At 36.4% G+C, this 12926-nt stretch overlaps 1 protein-coding gene across 2 annotated transcripts; it reads right to left on the minus strand.

Annotated features, from left to right (window-relative positions):
• Nucleotides 1-256: 256 nt before the first annotated feature.
• LOC133797993 (mitochondrial intermediate peptidase, mitochondrial) lies at nt 257-11332 on the minus strand. Of its 2 annotated transcripts, none has more exons than XM_062236149.1 (17): nt 11075-11331; nt 10909-10990; nt 10779-10831; nt 10646-10700; nt 5118-5256; nt 4979-5033; nt 4337-4559; nt 4071-4166; nt 3770-3889; nt 3536-3661; nt 3127-3282; nt 2431-2547; nt 2181-2306; nt 1988-2055; nt 1465-1600; nt 1199-1364; nt 257-845 (listed from the first exon to the last, which is right to left on the minus strand). In XM_062236149.1, the coding sequence occupies exons 1-17, from the start codon at nt 11263-11265 to the stop codon at nt 598-600; spliced, it is 2157 nt and encodes a 718-aa protein (XP_062092133.1). In that variant the 5' UTR covers nt 11266-11331; the 3' UTR covers nt 257-597. The 2 variants fall into 2 exon arrangements, 1 of the variants encoding a protein (XP_062092133.1); XR_009875753.1 differs by having other exon boundaries at nt 756-974; nt 1070-1364; nt 11075-11332.
• Between the last annotated feature and the right edge of the window lie 1594 nt (nt 11333-12926).

Consider the following 12926-nt stretch of genomic DNA (forward strand, 5'->3'; position numbering starts at 1 on the left):
CTGTTGGTATTGTCAATTTGGAATTCTCTGTTAAAATTTTAGTAATAGATCTTATAATAATAATTTTGCACTTATTGTATGGATCTTCTGTCAAAATAGATTTTTTTTGGCTACGCCACAAAATGCACACGCATACTGGAATTGGTTAATTATTAGAAGAAAACAATATTTAAAAACATACTACTTTACACTTCTTTTAATTTTTTTTACTTAAACAAATATACTTGTAATTAAATTATACCAAATTGCGCCATCATTTTCAGTTTGCAAAAATAACAATAAAAAAATAAATGAAAGTTGTTACAAAAGTTTGCAATAGAGTTGAATAAAGCTTTGAAACAATAATGTACCGTAAAATGGCCAACATCTCTAATCCAGTATAAAGCTTTGGAGAGCAGATTTGAATCCTTTTTCTTTTCCTTCAACAAACTTCCCCAATGGTAATGCCCAGTACTTTCTTTGGCAAAACTTTCAAACTTCACCTCATTCGCCAGTACTCTTTCTTAAAATAACCCCTGCAGATTCCAATATTAAATCGCTCGAATAACTGTTCTAACGGGTCTTCTGATATCTGGATTTCAAATAGGACACATGACCCTACCTTCTATCAAGCTTCATTTCCTCACAAAGACTGGAAATATCAGGAACAATGCCGCCATTACAATATCTTAGAACACCATTTCCAACCAGCCCATTCAAGATATCAGCTGGCTCTCTAGCTCCCCCATGCTGTAAGAACTTTTTTCTTAAGGCCACTCCCGTGCTTAGTGACAGCGGATCCTCCTTACACACCTTCTGCCATATGCTCGCACTTAAACACTTGGCGTACAAGTAGCTATAATAACCTACGAACGGTAGTTTATACTTTCAGAAAAATGTATAGCTGTAGTGAATTATCAAAAATAAAATGTCCGCATTGAGGGGGGTTATAGGTTTGTGCCAACTACCATAAGCAGCAGAATGACTTCCTAATTCTAGTAAGAAAGAAAAGAAAATGATGATTAGGCCTATTAGTTACATTGGTTGAACAGCCACTAGAAGTTTTCATATAAAATTAGGGATTGCTTACATCAGTAACAGTGGACGACTTTTAAGACCCTAACATGTGGGGGGTTGCTTACTACCAGTGAGAGTATTTCTCAAATTCTAGTAGGAAATGGGCTCAGCTGTGAGAGTACTTCATCAAATCAAAGCGTACCTGCACCATAATTTAGGAGGTGGTTGAAGCGGGACTGCCAATGTGTGCCCTCTACATGCTTCCAACTAGTATATTTTGTTTTCAAGTCTGCAACAATAGAACTTGGGTCTCTTGGTGGGTTTGGCTGCTCCCCAAAGAGTGTTTGATCCATTACGGCATAAAAAATCTGAGAAACAGAGCAACCAAAGAAAATACTGATCAGTATCTCCTTTTTTTTCTAAAGAAAAGTCTAAACTATGCCTTTGAATGGGGAGGAGGGGGAGAACCTGTCGTTGCAATTCAGTTGCAGCAAACATCTTTCTGGCACCCTCCATTGATTCAACCAACTTCTGTGGAATTACTTCACCAGTTGAATAGTGTCTAGCAAACGTCCTCAAAACTCGATAATCCCATGCATAGTACCTAGGCACGTCACCAGAAACATATCAGGTTGATTATACCATAACGTCCACAAATCATCTAATAGACTGGTAAAGTAAAAAAACAATACAAAAAAGAATAATTATGAATAGTGCACAATTTGGCCAGTGAAAGGGAAACACTTCAATGACAAACCCTGACACGTTTTGTGTGTATACAATTCATGTCAAAGTAATTTGAATTTTTTTAATCAAATTTTTGAGGGAATAATTGAAATTCAATAAAATAGCAAACTAGACTAGTAAATTTTCAGAATAAACTCAGTGTACATGTGATGCATACTGCAAACATGTTAACTAAGTTGGTTTCAATAAATTCTAAACTAATATTTAACATAATAACTAATAATAATTGCAGCACACTACTCACTCAAATAAGTTAGAAGGTGTTTCTGCTAAATCAAGAGCAACCCTGGTACCGGAAAAGTGTTGGTAATCCTACAGAGGAAGAAAAAAAGTGAGCAAGCATTTTGGTAGGGGGAATAAGATAGAGCAATTTTATTACATTTTTGTTGATATTTGTTAATCAACAAGTTGCTTTGGTGATTAGCTATATTGCATACCGTTCTTGAAAGCAATGAGTGAAGTGCATGTCCAAACTCGTGAAAAAGTGTCTCTAGTTCCCAATGATTTAGTCTCACATTTAATGGATCAGGAGAACCTGAAAAGTTGCAAATGAGAGCTACAACCTGTCGTATCACCAGATTCACCACAAGCAAAATAAACTATAAGAATAAATTCAGTAACTCGAAAAATCTGGAACAATTTTTTTTTTAGGATAAATACATAAGCAGTTGTATGGTGGATACTAACAGGAAGTTGGTAATCTGTCTCAGAAACACGACGACCACCTTTAATTGCAAAATGAGCACAACCAGGATACTTTCCCTTCCTTGAGTGTAAATCAAGATACAAATACCCCAAGTCACCCTGAAACATATGGATGCTTGATGAATTCTTGTGAAGACAGAGATAACTGGAGCAAGTAAAAATAGACTAAAATTGTGCTATTTGTATTCTAGAGGGAAACCCAAGTCCTTGATAGTGGATGCAAACTGCCATCAAGCTCAACACATACGATTATTAGTTTTAAATAATTTTTTAATACTAATAACTCAATGCTAGAAAAGGCAGGTTTCAGTCTTTCACTAGCTTAATCTTCAAGCCATGGAATTTCTACTTCCATAACTCTTCATTAGCAACAAACTCGAAGCAAAATCATCGAACAACTCTTCATAACAAAATTTAGATTTGCCAAATCCTAACATTTTTTATGAACAAAGATACAACAAACTTTAAATGATAAATCAAAAGAATTCAAAGTGCTGACTCCATACAGATTCTATGGTTTATGCAGGAAACTCGTGTATATTTATAAACATGCCTAGGATAAGTGTTTTTTTTTTTTGATAAATAGGATAAGTGTGTCTTTAATGATATCAGAATTCTATAAAAATATTTCCCATCTTAAGAAAAACAAATCAGAACTTTCAACACCAATTTGAATACCTCGTCAGGATGATGAAGTGACATTTTAAGCACATCTGGGTGCCACGATTCACCAGGTGCTAGAGGGACACTGCAAAATGTTGCGCCAAATAATGACTGCACCAGCACTTTCAAACCCTCAATGCATTGCGGCAAAGGAAAATATGACGCTACAACCTGCACTATAAAGAATCATAACCATTCCTACTTTCATAAGCAAAACAGTATTCTTAGCTAAAAGTAGATGCATATGATGGTTAAGAAAGTAAAATACATCCAAATCTAAAGCAAAAAAGAAAAATGAAAGAATTGCATCACAAATGCTTTATGTCAGAACAATAATAAAGATCTTTGAAATTCTCATTGCTGTAATACACATTCAAAAATAAAATATATGCAAGATTTACAATAAAATATATGCAGAATTTACCGAAGAATCCAAGTTATAGACAGAAGACTTCATTAGTGCAGTGTAGTAAGCTTCATCCCATGGCTCTAAATCTTCAGATATTTGACCACATTTTCCTCTCTTAAAATCCCTAATTTTTCTAAATTCCTGCAATTATTATTTTAAGGATTATGTATGTATATATTTATACATATACATGTGTGTGTATTTATACAACTTCTTGAAGTAAAACCACCACCATGTAAATAATGATACCTCATCAGCACTAGGTCGGACCATGTTGCTCATCTCTTCCAAAAATGACATCACGACTTCTGGAGACGAAGCCATGTTAGGCTTCATTGAGAATTCAGCATAGCTTCTATACCCCAATATCTGCACTTACCAAAAACAGTACATTGGTTGTCCCACAAGTTAGAAGTACATCACATCACATAAGATTTATGTGCAAATAATTACTAGTAATTAGTAAAAAGAAAAATAATTACTAGGACCTTGAATTCAATTGCACAATTGGATACATATTCACAAAGCTATGCATGAGAAGATCATTCACCTGAGCAAGTTCATTGCGAGCACTTATAAGCCTATTAAGAACACCAAGATTTGCCTGAGGGGAAGAGTTTCCTCGAATATATGCCATTTTCCTTACCTAAAAATGTTATAGTTCAAAGCCGCTTGATAAATAAAGAGTATTAATTCCAAGCCTTACAGTGGCAACTACTGCATAAAGCTTAAGTATCACTAATAGTAACTATCCAACACAGCAAGATTCAAATAAATAGAATACCAAATATATTTTAACAATAAGATGAATATTACCTCATCGTCAGGTGTCAATTGCAGAACTGAAGATAGAGTTGGTGCATCTGTTTCTATTCGGAAGCCTTTTTTTTTCATGGTATTTCCAAGATTTAATGACTCCCTTGAATTTGCTGATGCTGAATGATAAATGGGCTTAACTAAATGGTGCAAATTTTTTGGAACTCTTGATGATGGAAATATGTCCACAGAACCTGGGTCAATGATGATATTTTCACTGTACCTGAAGTATATCCAAATGAACTTAACAAAAGAGTGCAAAACATGGAAATAGAGAATGCATAATTGTAGTTAAGAACAGAGCCAGTCTAAGCCAACATAAAAATATTATAATTGCTAACTTCAAGTAATTAAATTTAGGTGAAACACTAGAACCCAAGTTTCTGTCCATCATTAAAAACAATAGAGACATAGTTATATAACTTATATTCATTATTTGGTTTGGTCCGTAGATTATATTCTCTTCATTTAGTGTATTTGCATAATTGATTATTTGGTTTCTTTTTTTATTTATTTATCTTTTGCTTGAAGGTTCCCTTATTTTTCTTGTTGAAAATTATTACTCTTATTTTTATGAAAGTTCAATAATTAAAAGAAACATCATTGAGTAAATGTAAGAATTAACAATAACATCAAACTTACTCTCTGCAGAGCTGAGAAATTTCTATGCTTAGTTGATTTACACGATCTAGTTTCTCTGGAAAGAGACGAGAAGATGGCATTATTCCTGAGATTAGATCAATGCTTTAACAGCAATAAGAATAAACAAAACAATAGGTACCAGCAGGAAGATGAATTCCACCCCTCTCAAAGTCAATTCGCAGGTAGCGCGCTGCTCTTTGAGCTTCCTCAGTGAGCAGGTGACTTTCTTGCTCAGCTTTTTTCACCGCATCATAAAGGGTATGATTAGTATTGAGATACTGAACGTCACAAGGAAAAATATCATTATTAGAAACAAATCAAGATTACAACTACTAAAGACAAAAATACAAATCAATCACATGAACAATAAATGCAACAACGTTAGCACATAAATGGCTCAAATTAAGTAATTGTGCAATCAATTCTTATTTTTATTATCATCGTAGTTGATTCTCAGAAACCTTCACTGTGAATGAACAAACAAGGTAAAGGTCTATTTAGAGAAAGTTTAAAAAAAACTCAGAAGCTTTACCAAAAGTTAGGTTTAGCTTCTGTGAAGAACTTTATTTATATAGCTGAAGTTTACAAGAGATAGCTCAAGAAGAGCATAACAACCAATTACAACAGGTTTAACAAACTGCAAAACAAGTAAACTAACAGCTAAGAATTAGTTAAAACTAATTAACTAATTTTTACAGCTCTGTTTTTTTACCACTGTTACTAGTATGGTTATCATCCCTGTCAAGCGAAAAGGGGCTTGTACCACTTTAAGCTTGGACTTGAGGTAGATTAAAGGATCTATGGGAAGTGCCTTTGTAAGAACATCTACCATTTGATCAAGAGAAGGGACATATCTCACAGCAAGTGCTTTGGCAATGATTTGGTCTCTAACAAAATAGAGATCAATTTCGATGTGTTTGGACCGAGCATGAAACACATGGTTGGCTGCTAAGTCAGTTGCACTTTGATTGTCAACCCAAAGTATTGGACATTGAGGATGTGTGACTTGCAGCTCAGTAAGGAGAGACACCAGCCATTTAATTTCATCGTAAGCATTAGCTAAGGCTCGAAACTCACTCAAAGTGCTGGAGCGAGCTACCACTTGTTTCTTTGCAGACCACGAAATCAAGTTACCACCAAGAAAGAAAGTGTAGCCTCCTGTTGATCTCTTATCATCCGGGCAGCTGGCCCAATCAGCATCTGAATACCCTTGAAGCACCTTGTTGTTGTTGGTTTAAGTAGAAGACCATCTAATATACTACCCTTTAAGTAACGCATTAGCTAAGGCTCGAAACTCACTCAAAGTGCTGGAGCGAGCTACCACTTGTTTCTTTGCAGACCACGAAATCAAGTTACCACCAAGAAAGAAAGTGTAGCCTCCTGTTGATCTCTTATCATCCGGGCAGCTGGCCCAATCAGCATCTGAATACCCTTGAAGCACCTTGTTGTTGTTGGTTTAAGTAGAAGACCATCTAATATACTACCCTTTAAGTAACGCAATAATCTTTTGCAAGCCTCCCAATGAATATTTATTGGAGATGAATGAACTGACTTAGCTTGTTGATAATGAAAGCAACATCTGATCTTGTAAGAGTGAGATATTGGAGGGCACCCAATGTACTACGATACAATGAAACATCAACAAAAGGTACACCTTTAACGAGTGACAACTTGTGAGATGAACTTGCTGGACTTGGACATGACTTAGCTCCATCCATATGTAGTTTGACAAGAAGATCATTAATATACTTGCTTTGAGATAAGTACATTCCTGCTGAGTTTCTATAAATCTCCACCCAAAGAAAGCAATGAACTGAACCTAAGTCTTTTAAAGCAAAAGACTGCTTTAAGTCATGTATGAGCTGAGCAATAAGACTTTTGTTGGGTCCAGTGACAAGTATATCATCCACATAAACCAATAGAATAATCAACTAATTGCCAGAGCCAAAAATAAACAGAGAACTATCAGTCTTCGAAGCAACAAATCCCCATTGGAAAAGAGCTTGCTTGCTTGTCATTCCAAGCTCTTGGAACTTGCTTCAAGCCATGCAAGGCTTTATTAAGTTTGCACACATATGTAGGCTTTTGTGAATCAACAAAGCCTTGAGGTTGCTGCATAAAAACTGTTTCATTAAGATTTCCATTCAAAAAGACATTGTTGACATCTAATTGTTTGACATCCCAATTACATGAAAGAACAATTCGGACAGTGGCTGGCTTAACCACTAGACTAAAGGTATCCTCATAATCAATGCCCGGTGTTTGGAGATAACCTTTAGCAACTAATCTTAACTTATACTTATCAAGTGTACCATCTGGTTTTAGTTTTACACGAAAACCCACTTGTTACCAACAAGATTCATATCCGGACTATAAGGAACAAGCGTCCAAGTACCTGTCTTGATTAGAGCATCATACTCTTCTTGCATTGATTTGTACCATTTTGTACTATTGTGGCAGAGAAGGCTTTTGGCTTAAAGATTCCATGTTGAGAACGTGTTACCATAGTATGAGTACCACGAGGAGCAATATGTTCATCAGTTGATTCAACCATAGGGGTAGCAACTTGTACATTACTACAGTCAACAACTGTGTCAGTAATAGGTGGATCAATTGGTGCAGCAATATGGGCAGCTACTGATTCAACAACATCAGATTCATCAATAGGTGCAGCAAGAGATTCTTGAGACTGACTTGAATTGTGTACGACAGCTGGAGAGGCATCATTCTCAGCAATATTGTGTTCAGGAACAACCACATATGTTGTATTAGTAACTGAGAAAAGGGGGGTAGTATTGAAAATAGCAAATAGAGAAGATAGAGAGTGTGAATTACGTACATGAGGTGTTGATACAGGTTGTAGAGTAGGAAATTGTGTTTCATGAAACACTACATTTCGTAATGTACACTCGACCAGCTTAATTTTCACACAAGTACCCTTTGTGTTGCATTGAGTAGCCAATAAAGATACACCTTTCAGATCTGAAATTAAGCTTGTTGTGTTGATAAGGCCTTAAGTGCGGAAAGCAGGCACAACCAAAAGGCTTCAAAAAATTATAATCAGGTTGTTTGCCAAATAAGCACTCATAGGGAGACAAATCATCCAAAATAGGTGTTGGCAATCTGTTTATTGTAAATACAGCTGCTGAAAATGAATGCCACCAGTAAGTGAGGTCCAATCCTGACTAAGCAAGAAGAGTTAGACCCGTTTCAGCTATGGTCGATGCTTCCTTTCAACTCGACCATTTTGTTCATGAGTGTGGGGACATGGGTGTTGAAATTTAATGCCTTGATCAGAGAGAAAACTAGCAAAAGGTCTATACTCTCCACCCTAATCAACTTGAACAGCTTTTATGGGAAAACCAAATTGATTTTCAACCAGACCTTTGAAATTGATGAACACTTCAAAAGTTTGAGATTTCAACACTAAAAGAAAGATCCAAGTAAACCTGCTATAATCATCAATAAAGTGGACATAATATTTGAACCCATCTTTTGAAGATAAATGCACAGGACCCCAAAGGTCAGTATGAACTAGTTGAAGGGGTTGAGTGGCGCTGGTTTGAGACAAAGGAAATGGAAGCTTATGACTTTTGCCTACAAGCTTCACATAAGTCCAGAATTTTAATAGAACCCGAATGAGGTATATTGGACAAAATTTTGCTCAAAATTCGTGGGGCTAGATGTCCAAGTTTCCAATGCCAAATATTAATATCTTGAACTTTACTGGTGTGAAAAGTTTGAAGAGAAGAATCTATTGAAAAAGGAAGAGACTGGTCTTTATTGAATTCAGAATTATTAGTACAAGAATCCACTGTCATAGCAGGTTGAGTATTGCAAGTATTACGAGCAGAACAAGAATTAATAGGAGTACAAGTTGTAGCAAGATTGCATTGTAACGGAATGCCTTGATGAGTAACACCATCTTCACCAAGCATGTAGAGTCTCCTGTAGTCTTCCCTTTGAGCAAAACTGTCGTCATTTGCTTGTCCTTAACAAAACAAGTTTTATAAAATTCCAAAAAAACATCATTATCCTTCATTAATGGGGAAACACTAACCAAATTCCTTTTAATTTCAGGCACTTTTAGAATAGAAGTCAATTGTAATGGAGAAGAAGAAATGGAAGTTAAAGTGGCATTACCAATATGAGAAATCGAAAGCTTCTTACCACTTCCTACAGCAAGCAAGTAGCAAAATCTAAATTCTCCATTCCAAAAGTAACATGATTGGTAGCTCCAGCGTCTGCATACCAGCCATTATCATCGCCAAAATCTTGAACAGAGTTAGTGACATGTGCTGGAGGATCATACTCACATTCTTGTCCAGTCAAGTATATGAGGTTGAGTAGTTCCAGCTTTTGGGGTAATGAAATTCTTGCCAACTCTGTATTGACATATAGTAGCGAAATGACCAGATTTCAAACACACTTGACAAAGCAACCGATTTGTAGTTGGACCACTACGAGGAAGACCACGCCCATAAGATCTTGAACCAAAATCAGAGTGGGTACTTTTACCATAGTTCCTGTAGGGCCGATATCCACCATTGTTGCCATTTCTTGAAAGAGCAAGAGTGAGATTGGTAGACATTTGCATAGACAGCTCACCCGCTCACCCATCGACTAATGCCTTTCAAGATGATTTTCATGAGCTTGAATCGCTTCAAGAGAGAGAGAATCACCTCTTGAAGTTATTCCTGAAACCACTGGATCAAATTCAGGGCCTAAGCCATTTAGAAGGTGCAGAACCACATCTTCATCATACATAGCACATCCAGCTACACCCAAGCTATCACAAAGAATTTTCACTTTGTAGCCATAATAAAAAATGGTAAGGTTACCTTTCTGTATTTGAGAAAGTTGAGCCTTGAGTTGAAGGAGACGAGTTTTGGATTGGCTGGAAAATTTCTGTTCTAGGGCTTTCCATACCGAGTAGGAGGTGGTGAAAGAAGCAATTGATGCAAGAACACCTTCAATCATGGAGGAGCGAAGGCAAGATAGAAGAAGATGATCTTTCCTTTTTCAGGTCGTGTAGTCAAGATTGACGGTGCTATTGGGAAGCTTCTACGGAGGAGAATCAGTGGAGAAAAGAAATTCATCAAGACTGTGACCAATTACAGTGGGAACTACCTGTGATTTCCATGCCAAGAAGTTGAGATGATCAAGCTTGATGGTGAGAGATGAGGTAAGAGAGTTAGAAAAAGGGTTCCAAGAACCGAGAGGATTGAAGGATTGAGTTTAAAGAAAGTTTAAGAAACACTCAGAAGCTTTACCAAAAGTTAGGCTTAGCTTCTGTGAAGAGCTTTATTTATATTGCTGAAGTTTACAAGAGATAGCTCAAAAAGAGCATAACAACCAATTACAACAGATTTAACAAACTGCAAAACAAGTAAACTAACAGCCAAGAATTAGTTAAAACTAATTAACTAATTATTACAGCTCTGTTTTTTTACACTGTTACTAGTATGGTTATCACACTGTATGCAAAGCAAGTGTGGCCCACTACCAACGGTGCAAAATTATCTTATCATGGTCAGTTCATTCTCAACTCAGTCCACAGCTGAACAAGAATTTGTTCAAGTTCATACTTTCACTGAATAAACAACAAAAACAAAAGCAGAATCTAGAACAAGTCAAAGCTTAAAGCAGTTCACACGGTCACCTCACATGTAGATACTCATTGATTTTCATCCACGCATTGTTTGCTTCCTCAATAAATTCCCTGGTCAAATAGCAATGTGAGCGATTCAAAAACTAGTAATTTCAAGGGCAAACTGAATACAAAAATAAACAAATAAACCTGTCCGGATGAGTGTGTCTGCAAAGCTCCGCGGAGTCAACAACGGAGCAAACCTAGAAAACCAGAAAAAATACAATAAAATTCGCACAAAAACAATCTAGAACCGAATTTTGAGAAAATTTAAGCATACAGTGTCAGAAATTTCGTCCATGGCTCTGATAATTTCCGCTGAAGAAGGCATTGTTGCAATGTACGTAACCAGCTCTCCGGACCTTCTCACAAAAGAAAAAACGAATATCGGATAGATATAGTAGTGTTCATGTAAATGAAATGAAACAAAGTGTGTATATTTACACCTTTGGATAGCATCATCGACGAAACGGTGAAAGCCTTTGGGGGTTTTCAAGTGATCGAACCCATAGAGGCCAGTAGTGGTCGGTCGGAGTCGCGAGGCTGCGGCGGATGTGTGGAGGCGAGTCAAGTTACCGGAGTTCATAATCGTATTCTGAAAAAGTTTGGGGCCGTGTCTGCGGAGGAGAATCAACATGCTTTGCGAAAGGCGGCTCTTTACGTTTTCAGCTTCCTCGCTATTTTATTGTAACTCTTTCGTATATCCTAATACTAGACATCAAGACATTTAAAAGAAGTCTTTTTTTTTTTATTAGAAAGTCTCTAATCTTTTCTTTTTTGAGAACAGACTCAAATCTTATTTAGTTTAGGAATATAACATTTCCACCAATTTTGGTATATAAAAAATAAATAAATAATTGTATTTGATTTTCATTTTATGAAGGTTTTATCTCTATATATAAAAGGGTGTATTTAACCATTTTTATTGGTTTTAAGGATTTATTTTAACTTTAATGGAAGATGCTTTTAAAACTAATTAAAAATAAATATTTATTAATTATAATAATATTTAATATCATACTACATATTTAATAATTATATTAATATAAGTTTAAATATTATTGTTAACTAATTTTTTTGCTAAAACTAATTAAACTAAATCTTAGAGAAAAGAAGATTGAACACAAGATTTTTACGTGATTCACGTTGTGAATTAACCCTAGTACACGAGTCACTTGTATAAAAATATTAAGAATTTGCAAAGCTCAAGTTCTCTTGGGGTTTCAGACAGCATATATGCTCACTCTGAAAATATGAATTGAGATTCTTTACAATGTGTGTCTTAGCCCTATTTATAGGTTGCTGGGGCAATTAAGCTCACTAATTTGAGCTAATTACAATTATTATCCCTTAATGAAAATTTATTACATGATAAATGAACATTCTCGTAGTAAATGAGCTGGTGGGCTCCAGCGTATCTTGGTGGGCCCATTGTGAGGAATGTCTTGATGCTCTATAACGCAAGTTTGAGACTTCAAGCCGCATTTTGACCATGCTTTCTTCACTTTCTTGAAACACTTCTACAAATAGAAGTTGTAGATATTTCGCTTAGCTTTCCACATCTTTTTTAATCGGAGTTATATCGAAGGAGTTATGATCAAAATATACTCTCACGCACGAAGAAATAGTGTAAAGTAGAAGAATAGCTAAGAGAGAACCTGCCCGCAGTAAATGGGCGTCCCCAAAAATGCTTTTTTGGCCAGAAAAGGCCTACGAAAGGGAAGTTCAAAATCAATCGTAAAAAAGGCCGAAAACGAGAACCGGAACCATGAGATTGCAAAAAACCCGCAAATGGCAGCAACACACAGGGAACTTCTCAAGTCCCCAGAAAGGGGAATCAGAAATGCACTCGTGCAAAAAGAGAAACAAGCCCGGACTACAATGGTGGCAGCTGACACAGATGAGCAGTGCCATGCCAACAAAGGAATAAACGGAGGAGACCTTTCCGCCATAGCTTACGCCATCATTCCATGCTTAGCTATCTCCTGCGGGGTGGGGAAACATACCCGATGTAATCAACCAATTTTTAAACATAGAAGACGTAGAACACATAGCAAATGCGGTGCAGGCGGAAAAACAGATATATTACATAGGGTAGAGGTGCCAAAGGGATAGCTGTTGATAGGGGGGACCAGATAACTTATGACGCTGCAGGCTGTTCGAAATGAGTTTCAATTTTATTCTGTATAATTAGCACCCTAGCGCTGTCGAGTAGCAAAGAGCATAAATTAATGCAGGTTGTAGTGCCTATGCACTACATTTCAGCGCTCCAACGCTATCAGCTTTCCAGAGAGCATG

This window comes from Humulus lupulus, chromosome 8, assembly GCF_963169125.1.
Source record: "Humulus lupulus chromosome 8, drHumLupu1.1, whole genome shotgun sequence".
Lineage (NCBI taxonomy): Eukaryota > Viridiplantae > Streptophyta > Magnoliopsida > Rosales > Cannabaceae > Humulus > Humulus lupulus.

Coding starts and splice junctions, on each gene's coding strand:
- LOC133797993 (XM_062236149.1), bottom strand. CDS start 11,265: ATGTTGATTCTCCTCCGCAGACACGGCCCCAAACTTTTTCAGAATACG. Junction 5,257..10,645: donor AAATCAATGAGTATCTACAT/GTGAGGTGACCG, acceptor TGTGACGTTCAG/TATCTCAATACTAATCATAC. Junction 3,283..3,535: donor TCTATAACTTGGATTCTTCG/GTAAATTCTGCA, acceptor TTTATAGTGCAG/GTTGTAGCGTCATATTTTCC.